The 19,466-nt window shown below is 39.6% G+C and overlaps 3 protein-coding genes across 3 annotated transcripts; 1 reads left to right on the top strand and 2 right to left on the bottom strand.

Moving 5' to 3' along the window:
* The first annotated feature begins 2,739 nt into the window (after positions 1–2,739).
* LOC108993268 (CLAVATA3/ESR (CLE)-related protein 12-like) lies at positions 2,740–3,114 on the top strand. Its single transcript, XM_018968125.1, has one exon. It carries the CDS (start codon positions 2,740–2,742, stop codon positions 3,112–3,114), a length of 375 nt encoding a protein of 124 aa, XP_018823670.1.
* Positions 3,115–7,008: 3,894 nt separating this feature from the next.
* LOC108993290 (protein CHUP1, chloroplastic-like) lies at positions 7,009–13,790 on the bottom strand. Its single transcript, XM_018968154.2, has 9 exons — positions 12,553–13,790; positions 12,166–12,257; positions 11,319–12,068; positions 9,262–10,644; positions 9,025–9,156; positions 8,517–8,698; positions 8,149–8,260; positions 7,624–7,767; positions 7,009–7,320 (listed from the first exon to the last, which is right to left on the bottom strand). Exons 1-9 carry the CDS (start codon positions 12,659–12,661, stop codon positions 7,237–7,239), a joined length of 2,988 nt encoding a protein of 995 aa, XP_018823699.2. The 5' UTR covers positions 12,662–13,790; the 3' UTR covers positions 7,009–7,236.
* A 701-nt stretch (positions 13,791–14,491) lies between these two features.
* LOC108993293 lies at positions 14,492–19,241 on the bottom strand. Its single transcript, XM_018968157.2, has 11 exons — positions 18,806–19,241; positions 18,617–18,703; positions 18,136–18,312; positions 17,793–17,881; positions 16,775–16,863; positions 16,559–16,662; positions 16,382–16,478; positions 16,234–16,309; positions 15,934–16,048; positions 14,914–15,445; positions 14,492–14,743 (listed from the first exon to the last, which is right to left on the bottom strand). Exons 1-11 carry the CDS (start codon positions 19,053–19,055, stop codon positions 14,650–14,652), a joined length of 1,710 nt encoding a protein of 569 aa, XP_018823702.1. The 5' UTR covers positions 19,056–19,241; the 3' UTR covers positions 14,492–14,649.
* Between the last annotated feature and the right edge of the window lie 225 nt (positions 19,242–19,466).

Genomic DNA, 19,466 nt, shown 5'->3' with positions numbered 1-19,466 from the left:
CCTCATTAGGCTCTAGCTTTGCGGGCTCTTTCGGGCCTCTCTCTCAGGCCTTCATCTCCTTGGGCTCTCACTCTGCTAGGCCCTCGGATGACCGTCCTCACGACGTTCCTGTCGGTCAGCCGTCTGCCGTTGCTAGGTTAGTAGGCCCTCCAACGCCTTATTTCTTTGGTTCAAGGTATAACAGTTCTCAGTACTGTGCCGGTCCGTCAAGTGGTAGGCGCAGTACTTGCGGCTCTCTTGGCCCCTTTGTGGCTCCTTCCGCGGGCTTGGGGCGCATTTGCCTTCTATGGCCAGGCTCATGTGTGCATGGGGCCCGTTGTGCACCCGAGCCGACGCTTTACCCCTTCTTTTGGCCTCTTGTGCTCCATTCTTGCCCCTCTCGCGATTTTGACCCGCCCTTTTGTCCAGCGACCTTCTTGTCCGCTTGCTCTAGCTCGGTCCTCCAGGGAGCCATCAAGGCCTTGAGGGTGTCTTCAACATTAATGAAGCCATCGACTCAGTCCATAAAGTCCCTTAGTGTTGTGAGGGTTCTCTGGGCTATCTTGGTCATGAATGGATTCCAGGGCCAGATCCCTCCCAACTGGGCTGCCAGGGTGATCTTCTCATCCTGGTCGTCCATGGTCATATGCTTCCGATTAAACCGAGAAAGCTATGACTTCAAGCTCTCGTCGTCCCGCTGCTTCACTATCAGGAGGTAGGCAGCTGGGCATCTCCTCTTCCGGCTCGCCATGAACTATGTTAGGCAGAGACAGACCAGCTCGACGAAGCTATTGATTGTACTAGGCGGTACGGATCCTAACCAAGCCCTCGTCGCCCCTTTCAATGTGAGTAGGAATGCTTTGCAGGCGACTTCTCCTGGGAATCCATGCAGGGTCATGTGGGTCTTGAATATTTTCAAGTGTTCTAGAGGGTCCCTAGACCCGTCGTATGCATCCACTTGCAGAACTTTGAATCTCGGGGGGAGAGGAACCGCCATGACTTCGGTGCTATACATCAGGTCCGTGCTAGTGAGCAGTTGTTCCACCGAGGAAGAGGTGTCTATCCGTTTGGCCATTTTGGTGTATTTATCCCCGAGCTCGCGGAGCTCAAGGCGCATTATGCGCCTCTCTTCTTTGGAGTTGTTCCTCCGGGATTTGCCGCAATTTGGCTTTCTAGCTGGGCTCATCTCCTTCCAATCCCGCTTCGGTTCTCCACAGAGTGGCATTCTCCTGGTGGAGAGCCACTACCTTTTCTATCAGTTTCCGTATAGTTTTACTCATCTCATTGGCCCTTGCTTCCATCGCTTCGAACTATTCTTCTTCTTGTCGTGATGCTTGGGAACGTGTGGTTGCCAGCATGCAAAGGACACGCTACTATAGGAAAAAGGATCCCACAGACGGCGCTACTATTGATGTCGTGTTTTGCAGCCCGAGCAACTCTAAGGCGACCCAGTTCATCCACCTGGAATTATGAAGAGATGAGAGGTTCAGGATGGTGAGAGACATCTCTGATGCTAAAGTTAATATGCGATCTCCTTATGAAACTATGAAATCAAATTATCAAAAAGTCTGAACCCCTCCCCTCGTTGAGGGAGGGGGGTATATATAACTGGTTGGGAGCAATCCTTGGGAAGGGGATTGTGGATGTATCGCTCAGTACTCAAGCCGTGTGTCCCTGTCAGCTCTCTGTTGTGCAACAAATTTGCCAGACTTGATCATGTCGACCACTAACAACCCAGGGGGCACGTCATGGCGTGCTTAGCCTCGGTGTTTCATTAAATGCGGCGTGGCTCCTTATCGTGGCGTACTTATTTCCGCCCTTCATTAAATGAGGCGTGGCCCTGGTCAGACGTGTCCACTCCTTAGGCCTGTCTAGACGATGGGATTCAGGGACAGAGACTGTCCTTGACCTCGCGCGCTGGGGCTGTAGGCCAGTAGTGTCGTCAAAAAATTCTGTCTTCCATCCTCTGGCCAGTGCATATTGCCCGACTGCTTCTCCTTTCGAAACGACTTGGTCCAGCCCACCCTTTGTCCTCAGGCCGTAGAACTGCTCATACTTGTGGGACGGCCCTAGACTTGTTTCTCTCTCTCTTCTATTAATATTAATTATAGTTTACCATCTTCACTTTTTTTTAAACAGTTGCTGATCATTGTGCTTAATTCGTCCCTCACTTTTTTGCATACATGAGTTCACAGATTGCTTTGTCCATAGAAAAAATATATATATATATATTTATTTATATATAAGGATTGCATCTTCCCCAGTACGTACGTACCCTAAATTTAATTTGTTGCAATTCCTTGTACGTACCCAATCATGCATCATATGTTGCAGTACCTGTAGAGAGACAGAGAAAAAAATTCAAGATGCTAATAATAAGCACAATCATACATAATTCAAGGTTTGACAATCGATATTAATTATGCCCCCTTTTTTTTTCTTCCTTTATTTCTAAGGAACTTTCATTGGAAAAGGGTCTACATCTCTCTCTGTCTCTCTCAATAAATAAGCATAAAAAGGTTCTCTCAATTGTTTCACATGGAAGGCAAAAACACACAGATTTCAACCGTCCTTCATATCTTATATCAGTACTTCATTACATTAATATTCAAGCTGTCAAACAACGAAAATATTCCATCTACTACTGCAAACTCATCTCCCCTTATTTGAGTTTAATTTCCTCATTAATTCATTGCTAGATAGCCGCTCCATGCTTCCTCTCCTTATATACCTTGATCTTCCTTCTTCTCCTCCTCCACCATGGCCTTGAAACTCCCTCAATTAATTCTCATTCTTCTTCGGTTCTCTCTCTTCTTCTTACTGTTTCATGAATTCCACCGCTTCAAGTACTCCAAGATCATCAACGACAAACACATCGCCACCAATATGAGCCATTCGTCATCATCGCTCTCTCCTCACCCTTTGATCAGCAGCAGAAAAGTTCTAGCCAGCAAATTTGACTTCACGCCGTTCGTAAAACAACATCAACGACGACATGATGATCAGCAGCATGGGCACCACCAGAAACGTTCAGCTAAGGCGCAGCAGGAGCCGGCTGGTGAGAGCGAGATTGATCCGCGTTATGGGGTTGAAAAGCGTCATGTCCCCACCGGTCCGAACCCATTGCACCATTGATCATGATTTCTCAGGTAGTGACCGCCACCTATGAGATCAGAAAAGAAATCAAATGGATATATACTGGAAGCAGCTTTAATTCATTACCTGTATGAAGATTTTAATTAAATCCTTTTGCTTTTCTTCTTCCTTTATGATCAGGAGAAAAAAAGAAATTCAGTTTATATATATATGTGCGTGTGTGTGTGTGTGGATAATATTCATCGTACGTACGTGTATATACAATATGATAACAGAGAATTAAGTTTGAGCTTTGTACATGTAATTTCATCATGTCATCGTTATAGAAAAGGAGAAGATATATAGAAGATATATAGGTTTCTAGGTAGGTTTCTAATTAAGTTAATAATTAGGATGATGATCATGCTTAATTAAATTGAGCAGCAATGTAGTAATTGATGATGATTGTTTTTGATTGGTTTCAAAGAAACATGAGTAGCTGCAGCATATTTTCAGCTGCGGCATAATTATCATGATATTTATTAATGATCATCAGGTAATTGATTAGTACTACTGTAAAAAGCTTTTTGCTTTCTTAATTAATTCATGAAGATTAATAAAAAGCTGCCAGTGTTCATTCATAACACGTGAAGGGCACGTGAGATCATGAGTCCTGTTTTAAATTTGGTTGCACCGACGCCCATATATATATGAATTATAAATTTATATATATATATATATATATCTATCTAGCATGCAAAAGCCAGTAGTCATGCTATATATATATATATATATGCATGCTAGTTAATTAGAGGAATTAAGTCTACGTACGTACATGATGATGATGAAGAAGATGATCACATGATCAGTGACGATTTCATTACATGTCTAGCTTACAACTAATTAATGTATTTATTTGGATTTTTTAACGATCGAATTCATCTCCTTAATTTTAATAGTAGTACCCCAATGTACGTGTGAACATGGGCCATGTCCGTACGTAGTAGTATAGTACATAAAGCATAATTCAGAGCTCTCGATCGATCGATTTTATATATATATATATATATGTGTGTGTGTGTAAAGTGCGCCTTAATTTGTGATAAAATATGAGCTGATTAATTGATGACAATTTGCCATTATATATACCCATCATCGAGATGCATGCGCGCATGGGTGAGCTAGCTAAGGAATTGTATATCTCATGTGTCGTCTGTGATCAACAGTACTATGCATGCATGATCTGATCTGATCTGATCTATATATCTGAGGAAGCTAGCAATATTCATGTTAACTAATCCATAGAAATTTAATGAAGTACGTACGTCGACAAAGTTGTTAATGTTTGTTTTTCCCCTCTAGCTGCATGATCAACACGTATCAAGTTTTGATGTCAAACGTACGCACGTACAACGTCCTTTTCGTGATCTGATCTAGCTAGCTCGATCGATCGATCTTGCGCTTGAAAATCTGGACATTCAATTTTCTTTTCATGCTTTCGTATAAAATTAAATCGGTATGGCCGAGGAAGCTAGCTAGCCAGGGAGAAATCAAGGAAAGCCTAATTGTAAGCAATATTTAATTTGGAAGCGGCCTCAAATGATCAGTGAGTTATAACTTTGCACCACATGCGCGCGCAGCTAGGATGGTGATCAAGAAGATCATGTTCCCGGCCATCTCATGCAGTACGTACTAGAGAATGGGGCGCATTAGTCTTTATAATGCTAGGAAGAAAAAGGAAGTAATCCCTGATGATCTTTTCTAGGCCGACACACATAGCTATAATTCTGTGTGTTTAATTTGGAAGTAAAAAAAGATCCCAAGGAGATTGTTTATGATATTGGATCATCCGGGAGCGGGTACTACATTTTGTGGGGGCCGGGGGATAGGGTTAGGGTGTTGAATTTCATGACCCTGCTGCACTGAAACATCATTGTCTTCCAAGTGTTTACATGATGAGGTGTACGTGAAACTAGTTTATAATTATAAAGAGATAGTACCGTCCATAGTTCAAGTATACGCACTTCAATCAACCAGCAAGCAAGCCCCTTTTTCCCCGTCGAGGAAAATAATAAGTGGGGGGCAAAATCTTACTTTTTTATAAACTCCATCATAGATTTTTTTTTTTTTTTTTTTCCCCAGCTTAGATATATATATATATAGATAGAGCTCTTTATTAAGTTTTCATATTATACTATTGAAATTAATGACTACTCTATTCAGGCGCGTCATGCAAATCAATCCGTCCCGCGTCACATCAAACCCCACCAGCATCAAATAAACCAAGTTGGAATCCAGCCTCATTTGAGGATTGAGTTTATTAATTGCACCACGTATCTAATTTGTAAAAATTCATCACCTTCTTTCAAAGACATTAATCTACAAATTAAATATACAGCATGCACAAAAATTTTTAAATTAATCAAGAAGAATGAAAAAGTTATGATCAAATCATGACAATGCGTTTTGGAGCTTGAAGATGATGTTTGATTAGATAGAGAGGCAAAAAAGCTGCTCAATTGTAGTGAAAATGAAATGTGTAGATGAGAGATATCATGAGCTAGCTAGGGGGGAGGCCGGCACACGTAATTCTCGCGCCCCTAACAGGCATCCTCTTATGGTATTAATTACTCTATTCCAACTACACAATGTGATGCACCAACTTAATTAGTGCGATGGATGGATGCACTGCATATATATAGTTGCAACTATCTCTTGGATCTAAGCCTCCCAACTACTCCATGCACCCCTTTATAAGTTTATTTATATGAGCTAAGAAATTAAACTAGCAAATAGTACTACTGTATATTTTCACAGCCGTACCAACAAGAAGGGATTTGCCGACTCGATTATTTTTCGCCAATAATTATAAAATTTCGCTGCATGCTGACATCTTTTGAAAGCAACATATGAAGGATATGCATCATAAATGGGCAACATCAACCTAGCTAGTGCTGTCAAACTAAACGTATAGTAAACATCATCAGAGTTCAAACGATTTTGATCAGAGAGAATAATTAAAGGTATTAGTTAACTACTGGGAATGGATGGATAGAAGGATGGGCCACCTTATAATGAAAAAGTGATATATACACACACACACACACAGTACTTTGATGAATTGAATATGTGCACAAGTACTTCACTTTCGGTTAATCTTGGAAGATATACAAGCATCTTTACTCTAGCCAATATTTATTTAAAAGGTTCAAAGGGGAAGTTGGGCAACTAGCTAGAAGAGACTTTGGGTAAAGTGTCAGACCATGGGAAGATTTTCAGTCAGGTAAGGGAAACAGTTAGACCTAGAACGCAAGCTTTAACTGAGTTACATCATCAACGATCTCATTATCTATTATTAAATAATAATTAGTGCTCTAAAGCAACATTATTACTTCTCATATGTGTTTTTATTATTATATAATATATCATATATAGAATTAAACGTATAAAAAATAATATTACTAGTTTTATTTAAACTTATTGTAATTACAACATAATTTTCCAAAGCACAAAACTTTGTTCTTATTAAACTATATCATCTGCTGCTATCTCATTATATGTTATTAAATTAAAAGTATGCCTATAAAGCCACATCATCCACTCTCCAATTACCAATGTTTTTGGAGCTAGCAGGCGTTAGATGGTGCATTACAAGAATAGTTTCCCCCCACCGGAGGACAACAATCCCTTGTCAAGCTATATTGGGCATGCATGATTATGAAATTTTGACAATAAACTATCTCCAAGATGCATTTGGAGAAAACATTAAGAGAACTCCGACGTAAATTTCACAACTATGAGTATTCATCTAAACAAAGGATTCGTGGCACTATATGTTGATGACCATATTAAATAATAATATGAATAGTACGTAAGTACACAACTCTCAAATTTTCAACTCTTTTTTGACAAAGAATGAATAACAACTTGTCAGTTTCCGCCAATTCGGATGGGTTAATTTATAAACCAAGCACAATTGTGATGGCATTGTTTTATTGCTCCTTTGATGCCCGTTAGTAAGCATATAGATCGAAGTTATAAGATGGTTCTTTTTTGTGTCTTCAATTGGACTGGTTAATGTTGTTGTACAATGTCCAATATATATAACATTTTTAGCACATGGAAAAAGAAAATAAAAGGAGAGAATTCAAATGGAAAGAGAAAAATACTCATGTTTCCTGCTTAATGCTTTCTCCCACTTGTATGGATACGGCTTCTGAGTTCTTCAAAAGCCTTCATGCTTTCTGCATCAAAACCTCCCGCAAACTGAAAACAGTTTCAAGTCAATGTTACAATCTCATATTTCCAAGGAGTTACCAATTTTCATATTATTATTTTATATGAAATTATATTAAAGACGACAGGGTTAAAAAAAATTAAGAAAAAAAAAGATGTGCTATTTATTTGGAAACGTCCTGCAACATTGAAAACTGTAGAGATTCAATCAACCCATGCATTGCAACATTTCCAAATTTGGCTACCCGATCAAATAATTTAGATGATCCAGTTCTCTAGATCTTTATTGGCCAAATGTACAATCAGCATTACCATATAGAGAATATAACATACCTGATGAACACACAAAGCAAAATGCACGCCTTGTAGAACCAAAAACTCTCTGTTTGGCTCATTCTCAGGTTCGTTCAATGCATCAAGTTCTGATACTACATGTTTCATGTACTTCCTTGCCAATTGAACAGATGAGAGCTTTATCTGAAGTGGGGAAAATATTATGACACTAATCTGTAGTGTAACACATGCAAGTAAACACACGCCTGCACACATTTTTCTGCATTTCCAAGGGTAGGAAGAATATATTTTATCTACAATAGATCATATACCAGATACAAATAACTATTTGCATCAATGGTTTTTTCATTTGTCATGACAAATTAATGTAGGGTGGAAAATATTTCCTATTAATGATAATATATTCCTATCGAGACATTGGTAGTTCAATAATGAAAATAACTTCTTGTATAAAGATTATGAAAAAAGAAAACATAAGCAAACAAAATTTTAGAAAAAAAAAAAAAAGTGAAGAAAACCCCACAATCAACAGGAAAGAGTTTTTTTCCTTCATTCTATGCCTACCTTGCCAACAACTCCGGAATCTAACAACCAATCAACCGGAATTCCAAACTCCCTGTATCGTGAAATAGCCACGTCCCTTGTACGTAAAAGAACATATACACTATTTTCCATTCTGTCAAAATATTAAGAGAGAAGATAAGAACATACATGAAAATGGGAATTAGGAAGTCAGGTTTAAAACAAAAAAAATTATCTGCCAATAGTCTATTGCTTCAATAAAATATTTTGGGCCAAAGTACAACTCTTAATTAAAAGATGAAAGTATGACAAGTTCTCCACATCGAAGATCGATGGCAATTTCGAATGACTTTTCAAAAGGGTATCTAAACTATGTGAGAATGAAAATAAGTGAGAATGAACATTCTTACTTCTCTAGCAATGAATACATCTTCTTCAGAGCATCATCACATGAAAGCTTGGGATCATCGACAAAAGGGGAGACTTGCTTCTCTAGTTTCATCAGGTCCTGGTATTCAAAAGCTGCCTCTCTTAATGCATCGGCTTTCCCCTCAGGCCAATCAAAGTGCTTGAGGACTGCCCGTTCGTCAACCTTACCATAGAGAGGCAAGGAAACAATTAATTATAAACAGGTCTCCAACAGCTATAGAAATGTGTGTGTGGATTGTTCACAGGGTGAGTTGGAGCACATGCTCCCACAGTTGTGGATATTGAGAAAGTTTGGGGCTTGCTTATTGGGCATTTCAGAAGTAGAGGAGAGCTGATATTGGAAACCAGTGTTCAAAAGCTCGATGTTATGATTTAGCTATGGCATACTTTGTATTTTTCTCGGAATTGTAATGGTCCCTTTCTAGCCTAGAATCTCAGGTATCTCTGACAGAAAGGGAAATACTAGGCAATGGAAACTTTAATGCATACCAAGAAAGAGAGTTCTTCGTCAAGCCAGTTTACAAAAGCCACAAGATCATCCATGTTGGTAAAGGAAGCCGCTCGGACATCAGTTGCCAATGAAATGACAAAATCACCTTGATTTTTCACATCAGCTTTCACCTGGATCCAGTGCATGCATTTTGAATTTATTGTAATGTGTGAAAACCACCTACACTTAATGCTAAATATAAGAAGAAAATAAAAATAAAGAGAAATTTAACCCACAGCTAAGAGGAATGATGATCTGTTCTCGATCTCCCCAATCACGTTGCTCCTGGCATCTGATGTATTATATGTTGAAGAAAATAATGATGGTGTGTCCTTCTTTGCCTCTTGTTTCATCAGTGTCTGATAAAATTCAACCCGTCCAGGAGCCTGGTGAACCTTATCACAAGTCCCTCCCCCACTTGGTAGATTTCCAGGTGGAGGAGGTGGCCTAGGTGGTCCACCAGGTGGTGGTGGCAGCAGAGGTGGGACACCAGGTGGAGGTGTTGGTAGAGGCACCGCAGTTGGTAGTTCGCCCGGAGGATTTGGATTTGTGCTGGCAGAAGAACCTCCAAATGGCTTGGGAGGTGGCTGAGGCACCCTAGGAGGCCATTTCTCTATGTCAGCAAGTTTCATCTTGCTTACTGTTCGAGAATCAGTCTTACCATCATTGGATTGGTCGCTTGAATCACCAGCTACAACCACCTTCTCCTTTGTTTTAGCAAGTTTTGGCGGCGAAGTTACAGTGGTCTCTCCTTTTACCTTGGTCGTAGGCTCATGTAGATTCAAATTTGACTTGTCACCAAATTTTTCTGCTCCTGCTTGCTCGGCCCTTTCTTTAATTTGCTTCTCCCTCTCTAAGACCAACTTATGCCTGTCTTTATATGGAGGATATTTCTCATCTAGAACTCCTTCAACTGATTTAGACATCAAGTGGAATGAAGTTGCAACAGTATTCAGTGAGTCATTTGATGAAGGCCGTGTTCTAATATTTGGGAGAGTTGGAGTTTCAGGAGACTCAGTAGGTTTCTTCTCCATCTTGCCAAAGGTTGTGATAGCTATGCCGTCACCTGCATTACTTAGCATTGGGGATTCCAATGGACCCCTTGGTCTCTGGCTCATGCTTTCCCAGCTTGGGGAACCTCCAGAGAGAGATCTGGCTGACAGTGAAAGAGCATTCGAATCATCTTTGCTTTTGCCCCATTTCTTTAACTTTTGGATTAAGCTAGGTTTCTTACTGAGACTGCTATATCCATTATTGGAACTATCGATAGAAGAATTTCCAAAGTCCTCACTTCTGGGAGAGGATGGATGGGAAAAGTTGCTTTCTAGATCTGTGTCCCCTTGTCCAAGTTCTGATACTGAATACTCTAACATCATCTGTTTAGCCTTCTCTCGAGATTTGGGGCTCAGACTCTTGTTGAGATCACGAGCTGATATTTTTCCTGCTGGTGCCTGATAGTTCCAGAGCTCATATCTCAAGCATGCATTGACCCAACGAAGGTACACTAGCTCTTCAACTTCACCAAATCTGTTCATCTGAAGTCCTTCCAGTTGCTTTAACAGGTCCTCATTTGCACGCCTTAGATTATTGACCTCTCTTGTCTTGGCAACCCTTTCACTCTGCAGTGTGAGGTAATGCATAAAAAGAATGAATTTAACCCGTCACAAGTACCCGCACAGATTAGAAAGTGTGCTCGATTCATTATTACAAGTATCCTATATCAAGGAATTCTTAAGTTTTCCATCAGGACTTCTTCTAATTCGGCTCCACGTTGTGATGAACAAGAAGTTAGCTATGAAAAAAAAAAGTTAGCACAAAGTACAACAGTTATTCATAGATGATGCAATATTATGTTTCCAAGTTAAAAACCAAGTAGCTATAATGTGATTCGCTGAGTTCACCTAACAACAATCCGCATTTGTTTATTGCAGTATATCACTGATATCTTGTTTGCAAGTTACACGGTAGATTTCAGCATTAGCAATGGATGTTAAGTCAACGTTTGAACTTTAAGACACTGCAGAGGGGGAATGTTCATCTCCTTAAGTGACAGGTAATATCCTAATTACTTCATATCCCATTTGCAGTGTATTTTTGTATCTATTAACTTGATTCATAGAAGAACCCAAGTAAGCGTTTTTGTAGTAGAAGTATAAGAAAAGCAGGAGTAAAGAGCAAATTAAATTTCAGAAGTTTCAGCAACTCAGCCCTTCCCTCCACACACAAAAGAAACAAAGAAAGAAAAGTAGATGTGTACATAACAAAGCATCCAAGGGAGCATTATAACTCTGACCTCCGTCATATTGGAGAGGGCTGCTATTTTGGCCTCTGCAGCATCAAGTTTTACAGTCAACTCCCGTTTTTCATGTTGAAGTTCTATGTTTTTCCGCTTAAGCTCCACAACTTCGACCTCTAATTCCTTCACAGCTTTCAGCTTCTTTTCAATTTCAGAATCTTTCTTGACAGCTTCTTCCTCTTTTGCCTGCAAACCAGAAACTTGTTGCTTAAGCAACGACAACTGAACTTTCATCTGGTTAGCTTCAAGCTGAATCTGCCTTTGCAGATCCTTGATCTTGTTCCTTGCCACATCCAGCTCCTTCTTTGCTGAAGCTCTCTGTGCAGTCTCTTCTTGAAGCTTTTTCCTCTCAGCTTGCAAAGAATTGATAGTGATATTGAGCGTGCCAATTTCTACTGTCTTGATCTTGAGTTGCCTTTGTAACTCAAGAATATCTGATTCCTGCTCCTTCAATCCATAGTATTCGAGCAATTCACCCTCAAAATTTACTTCCCTCTCCTCTAATTCCTTAACTAGCTTCCGTAACCGTTCCAATTCGCTTGGATTATTTTCCATTTCAATTTCATATACTTTTCCTTTCTCGGCGTCATCAATCTTGCTACCAGGAAATGGATATTCAATATCCCCAGATAAAAGCTCTTCAAATTCAGGCAAAATCTCTTCATCATAAATATCAAGAGGATTGCCATGAGTTCTGTTAAATACGCTGATAATCAATTCACCCTCTTCTTCCTCCTCTTCCTCCCCCTGCAGTTCAAAGTTACAAAATGCCCACCACGCAAAGTCAGATTCGCTTGGCCACCAAAGGAAATAAAATCTATTTGAAGTTTGGTTATGTACATACGTCCTTCTCTTCGAGTCTATCAGTAGAAGATCTATCCTGGTCTTCGTCTCTCCCCTCGTGCTGATGTTGTTCAAAACTGGCTTCACCACTTTCTGAGTCCCAGTGTCACCAGAAAATGACTTTAGTTTTAAAGAGAACGAAGCTTACAAGTGAATAGAAGACAAAAACGTGGTCCCTCCATAAGATATCCATCATCACGAGCGTGATGGATAGATTTCTCAGACTACGAAATATGGTTTGAAGAAAGGAAACAACTTCCTTCATGAGACAATTAATTAGTATTGGTAACAAACAATTAGATAATTGATATTCCCACATACAACGCATGCCGATATATGTGTGCGCGCGCGCTCGTGTGAATGTGTGTGTGATCGTAGAAATGATTACCTGAACGCTTGACTGCTGAGGTCGACGATCTAGTGGTTTTGTCATTGAGCTGCCTAACTGCAAAGGCCGCAATCGAAGCAGCAACCAGGAGGCCTACTCTGGCTATCATGAAGGTATTGTAGATAGAAAAATCTTTACACTCAACTCATCGATACAGACACAATTCAAAAAAACCCCATTGCCCATTTCTCCCAAACCCCATCATCAACCCATCAGGCCACTTTGTATGCGACAAGGACATCCAAATTCCGCAATGGCGAATAGAGGTAACAAGACAGGCAGAATAGCTAACCTAGTTAGAAACTCGCATTTATACAAAAATTCAGTCATATCCAACTATGGAAATCCCCACACCAGCTTCATCATCGTTAGGTTTATGGAAGGACCATACAAGGAGCAAACTTTCTCATATGCACGAAGCGAAGTTCCCGATAAGTAGAATTCCATCATTGTCATGCTAGAGCTACAGCAACCACCACTACCTAGTGGTCAACCTGTCTCCATAAGGATTCACAAGTCAGAATCTTGGGTCTTAACATGTTTCCACAGTTTCCCAGAGGATTAGGGACAGTTAAAACCAGGCAAATAGCAAAACTGGAAAAGGATAGCAACTGTAAATTTGAAGAAAAACAGGTGCCGGCCACTGTGTGCTTGCAGTTGCAGCATCGATATACGGCCGCCGGATTAGAAAATAGTTCTGTGCGTCGTTCTTCGCGAATTTGCAAGTGCTAGTCCAATAAAAATTCCAAACTTCATAACATCAGGCTTAGGTAGATAACAATTTTATCTACTGATCATAATCATCTGATCGAACTGGACCCAAATAGGTTTTGCTTGGAGGGTTAGGATAACATGAGTGTTTATAAGGACACAAGTTTGAACGCCCTTTTACAGAATACGGGCATTAAAGCATTTCCCGCGGATCAAAATCATATACCTTTCAAGTTTCAAGCATAGTCGTGTTTTTATTGAAGTGGGCATTGATTCTTGGATCCTAGGGTTGTGTTTGTCTGATTAGTGGGTGTTGATACAAATGACAAATCGGTAAGGGCTTCAGATTAATGGGTCCACCTCAAGGCTTCTGCAACAAGGACGTGCCTGCTAGCTTAGTGGACATGAAAGATGGGAAAGTAGATGTTGGTGTCTTTGATGAACGACGTTAAAAATGCAGGAAGTTAAGCTCTCAGCAGCTTGTTTAGTGGGCTGGAGATTTGTAGCAAGGAGTAGAAGAAACAAAATCGTGCTCCAAACTTTAGCAAGTGGCACGTTATATTACTTTTGGCTTTTCTCTTTTCTCTAAAAGTTGTTCCCTTGTGGGTCTTGCGTTTATCCGGTAGGACGAGTGTATTATCATACGTTAACACCTTCTGAGTCATAAATTTTGAAGACTCCAGTCAAGTGTCCCAATAGCAGCCAAAGTATAATCCAAAACCCAAGTGACTTTGGGCGCTCTCATAGTTCCGGCTTCGTCTTCGCTACGTCGGAATCATATTAAGGTACAGCTGGGTTTGAGAATGCAAATAGGAATAAAAACAATAGGCAAACTTGAAAATATAATAGCGATTTTTCATATATAAAAAAATCATACCTTTTATTTTGACCGAGCAACTAAAAAGAGGCCAGAAGTTCGATATATATAATAAACAGGATCCCAAACTAAAGAAGGTTAACTATCAAATTTAGAACCCAACTTAATGTGATCGTTGTTAACAAACAAACAAACAAGCTCACTCTGGGTGGGGGATCTAGGGTAACACCGTCTTGCAATCACAAGGATTACATGAGGCATAAAATTATGACAATACATTGCCTAATCATCAAAACATTGCCTAATTATGAAAATCCAACATCATAGAAAATGGAAACCAATTTCCTTGAGAGCACGACTGATCCAAAAAAAAAAAAAGCCAAAGTGATGGCTGGTATACTGCAAACAATGGAAGAAAACAAAAATGCCCCATGCTAATCACATCAGACATTGTTAAAGTTTTATAAAAATCTAGTTAACACAGCAAAAGAATCACGAATCCCGCAAAGAACTCTGCTAATTATTTTTACAAACAAATACAGATCTCTACACTCAAGGGACCAGGAAGATCAAGCTTGGTTGTCCCATTTCCACCTTCGACCAACCTCCTCAAGAACCTTAGCACGAGCTTGGCTTTTCCTTGCTTCGTCCTCTACCCAAGATCTGCATTGAATGATTCCATTAATGAGAGACCAGATGGCCACACCATGTTATGATACAATTTTACTCTACTCTTAGTGTAAGGCGATCTTGAGTAGTATAATATTATGATGCTACTTTGATAAAACGACAATGACAACAACAACAACAACAAAACCCTGCTGCTTCATTACCTAAGAATCCGGAGAGCTTCTTTCTCAGCTTCGAGTATAGATTTTGTATCAAGCAGTCCTTCCTGCGTGATCTGTAAATCACTGAGCATATTATGTAAATTGTGCTGCTCGGTGATATATAGAGCCCTCTCAGATGCAAGCTTTTCTGACATCTCAGCAACCTCTTCCTTTAGACTGCGAACCAGTTGCCTCTGACAGTCCATAGCTGCCTTCTCCTTCAAAAACTCGGAAAAAAGTTTCTCTTGATCAATCTTCTCCTGCTCCAACTTACTAGCATTAGCAAAATAAACCTTCTCCACCTGAAAACCCTGAGTTTTCGCCTCAATCAGCTTCTGTTCCCAAAACCTCTGTATATCCCCTCTGTCAAGCAGCTCAGACCTAATATCTTCCATCTCGGCTTGCCTTGCAGAACTCTCAGCTTCTAGTCTTGCTAATTCATTATAAATTGCTTCTGTCATCCTTCCAGTTGTCAGTGCCACTGCAGCCTGTGCTTTTGTTGAAGGTTTGTTTGGTTGAAACCGCCTGCTCTGTCCTGCAAATAGAAAATTTGACAGGGTTTTCTCATCTTTGATGTTAACCATATTCTCAACAACTCCCTACCTATAAAAGGAGATTTGTGAAAGCCCCTGATTAAATCTGACTTAGCTAAGCCTGAAACCCAATCAAATTCTGAACAAACCTTAAGCTGACTTTTACATTTTCTGTGTGGTAAGTGTTTATACTTCCAAATTGTTTTACCATTTCTCCAGGTTTACTTGGGCCAGTTTAAATTATGCAAATCAAAGCTTAGGCAATACATGGAAATGCTAGTCTGCGGTATAATTGTGAATGTAGTCATTCGAAAATTATCCTCAAATTTACAAACTGAGAATAATTGAGTTTTATGTAGTTTGCCTGTAAGGACACATTTGCTAATGTAATTAATGGAAGACATTTTACGGGTGTCAATCAGCTTGAAAAGCCCTAATGTTAGACCATACAGAAAAGAAAAGGAGATTCAAGTAAAAGTGGGGGGAATACCGAACACTTTTCTGAGCATGCTCCTGTCCCCAGCCAACATGTCCATAAAAAGTTCTGCAGATGCATCTGAACTGATCTCCCTCATATCCAAAAAACCCAATTTTGCTCTTGATATCTGGACTGTAAATAAGTCAGGTTTTAAAAGCAATGACAGACTAATGAAGTTTCACTATGGTTTTTTTTTATAAGTAAAAAAACCCTCTATGATGCATGTTCAAAAGATAAAACCAAAAGCAACATCTATTGAAGATCATTTGATTGGTAATATCTATTGAAAATCATAGTAGAAACATTCTTTACCTGCTCAATTATTCCTGGCATGAATTCATACTCTAACTGGGCTTTCCAGTCAATGAGATCCTGTCGAGAGATAAACCTGCTACACCATTCATGTTTCATCAAGTGAAAAGGAAATTTAAAAATATTATAAGAAGTTTTACTATTGTACCTCTCAGGATAAAAATACGTTTCTCGACATCCCGAACCATCATCACTGGAGTTCTTTGGTGATAGCTTGCTGGGAGTGACACCAGACTCTGCTAGGGCTGAGTGACAAGTCGAGTGAATTCAGTACTAGCCAATTATCAAATACAAGTCCCCTGTGTCTACCCCCTCTATTTCATACCTTGAATGGACGCAAAATCTGGGTCTTCCACATTTATATCATCAAATGCAGTATCTGTGGACCCTGAAAGTGAAATTTCGGGAATGACCCTGTGCTTGGGATTCCTGTTAAATTCACACAAAAAATTCTTAAGCCAAATCTGCAAGAGCATTTACAGTGCTTTATATTTTTATGTGCCAAACATCTTTAAATTTACAAGCATTGATCAGTTATTACCTTTCCAATAACGAATTTACTCGAAGTAGCCATCTCGCATATTCCCTCCTAGTGCACAGTTCATCTGCCTTTACATCATCTTCAATTATCTGTATACCTTAATTTTCAGATATCTAAGCTCAGAACTGGACCCAAAGCTTCATCCACATTGTTATAAAATCTTATTGCTAAATGCTACAGAAAATGTCATATGTACAGAAATTTGAAGGTCTAACAAACAAGTAACTATTGATACTGAGAAGTGATTCACAATCAAGGTTTTAGCAAAGCAAATATAGATTGGAAGTACTGTTCTACTCTAGGAGAATTGGTCTCTTATTTATCCAATGATAACACATTAGGTGTTTATCAAATTAGTAAGCCAGTAGTTTATCCTCCTCACTTATGACTGATAAAAAAGAAAAGTCTATCCTCCTCATTTATGACCAATCAAAAACAAAAGTCTATCCTCCTCACATGGGTCCAGGCTTCCCCTCAATGGAGATTTAAAACATACCCTTAACGAAAGGCAGAGTATTGAGTGTTCAAACAAGGATCATACGCTTTGATACCATGACAAACTACCACTCACCACAAAAGTCTGAGCTGATGAGAAGTAACAAATATAATCATTATATTTTTTATGACATGAAACCTCACCAAGATAGGATTCGAAGGATACATCACTCCACCCACCAAAACCATGTATCCGGTAATCTAGGAGAACTACTAGTGTAGAATTGAACCCAGGATATCTAAATTCATAGCTCATCCCAAGCCCTCCCTTTGACCACCAGGCTTCACTCTGAATGAGAGCTTTTACATTTATGTGTTTTTAGGTTCTCTCATCTTTGTTCCTCAATACCTCTAGAAAATAGTAAACATTTTGGCTACACAAGTCTTAAATGGCCTATGCCACTTTTATTTTTTTTTCTATAAATACATATGCCATTTTGGCCTCATTAAGGCATGTAAACTACTTAACCGTGGGTAGCAAAAGTATAACAATTCAAATACAGCCATGCTTCAAGAAGCAAACCTTCAGTTTCTTCAAAACTGAAAGAGCTTCCTGTTGGGTAGAATCCACAGCAGCTGGGATTATAATACGTTCAAGCTTTTCCATAGTTCCTGAGTGCAAGTTCAGAATTGGAACATAAACAAAGAGACTACGTTAGTATGCTTCCCAAAAGATATGCATTTGATCAAAAGGACATATACTACTTCCATAAATAATCGGAAGACTGCAAAACAATATTATTGTAAGAAAGAAGGCCGCCACTATTGGGTGCCCAAACAGTAAAAAAAACATACAAATAAATTCTTTGAATCACTAAGACAGTAATACTTCTGAAAAGTGTTATGAAACTTTGATCTGAATTTACCTGAAGAAGCAGTGTCACCAGTAGAATGCGGTATGTCTTCTAGGCTGGCATCAGACACCGCAGTGGTCTCATCTGATACAGCACTGCTCGTAAGTTCACTTCGATCCCTTTTGGTTCCACTTGGATTTAATATCCCATGCAAAGCACATAATGGACTACCGAACTGAAACCTACAACCTACAAAAAATAAAAAAAATCCCACTTTGCTCAACTCCCGATTCACCAAAGCACCATCTCATATCCACTACAAAACAGTAATCCAACTATGCTCAACACCCAATTCACCAAATGCTCATCTCAGATTCAATTAAAAGCCTTAACCTCAGTGTATCAATATATAACAAAAAAAATATATAAAAGCACTAAAATTTTCAAAACCCCATAATCTGAAGAGGTGTAATAGCAATAATACTGAAAGAAAACAATGGTTGCAAAGATTGCAAAATTAACTAGAACTTATAAAAAGATGCCAGTCAAAAACCTCTTCTTGATATTGAAAAGTGAGCAATGGTGGCGAGTAGAACAACCAGTGAGGTCCCAATTCCACCAATCAAAAACGGGGGCAAGCCTGCATATTTTAAATAGCTCAATCAAAGAACACGCACATAAGTTTTTAAGGAAATTAACCTAAAGATATTTAGATGTAAGAAGAAAATGAGTGGAATTTAACCTGTCTTCTTCTTATGAACCGGAGAGTCAACGATGGCCCAACCGCCGTACTTGTGGTTCGCAATCTGATCCGGAGAGGACCAGGAGAGTCCGGCGTTGCTCTCGGCGAGGGAGGCATGGAGGCGCCGGGTAGGTTCGATGATTGTGGGCCTGGGGTTGCCGAGAAATGAGGCGGCAGCACGATGTCGTAGAAAGAGAGAGGGATTGTGAGTAGGAAAGCAGAGAAGGGAGGAAGAAGAGGAGGAGCACATTTGAGATTCTGTTGGGTTATTTTCGATAAGAAGGAGAGATATAGGGTTAGGAGTAGGGATTGTGGTGCTCAGAGGTGAGATCGGACATGGAAGTAGTATCTACTGAGGCTGAGCTGTGTTGGCACCTGCCATTGCAGAGGGGTTTGGGTTGGAGAACGCTCGGTGCTTTATTATAATATAATTTAGGACTATAGAAAAGAGTTTCTATTGCGACGAATTGAGTATGCTAACGCACAAAATAATCGCCTTGTTAAATAGCTTCCGAAACGGATGATCCGCTCCGTTGCCAAGGCCCAAAACTCGTTTAGGAAGACCACAATAATGATTTATTTTTTATTTTTTATAAGTAGGAAGACCACACTAGTGATGATGCTTAACAACAGAACAAAATATGGATGAAGAATATGTTAA

This window comes from Juglans regia, chromosome 6 (genome assembly GCF_001411555.2).
Source record: "Juglans regia cultivar Chandler chromosome 6, Walnut 2.0, whole genome shotgun sequence".
Taxonomy (NCBI): Eukaryota; Viridiplantae; Streptophyta; class Magnoliopsida; order Fagales; family Juglandaceae; genus Juglans; species Juglans regia.
Note: the sequence above shows the minus strand (reverse complement) of the source record. Positions and strands in the feature narration are given on the sequence as shown.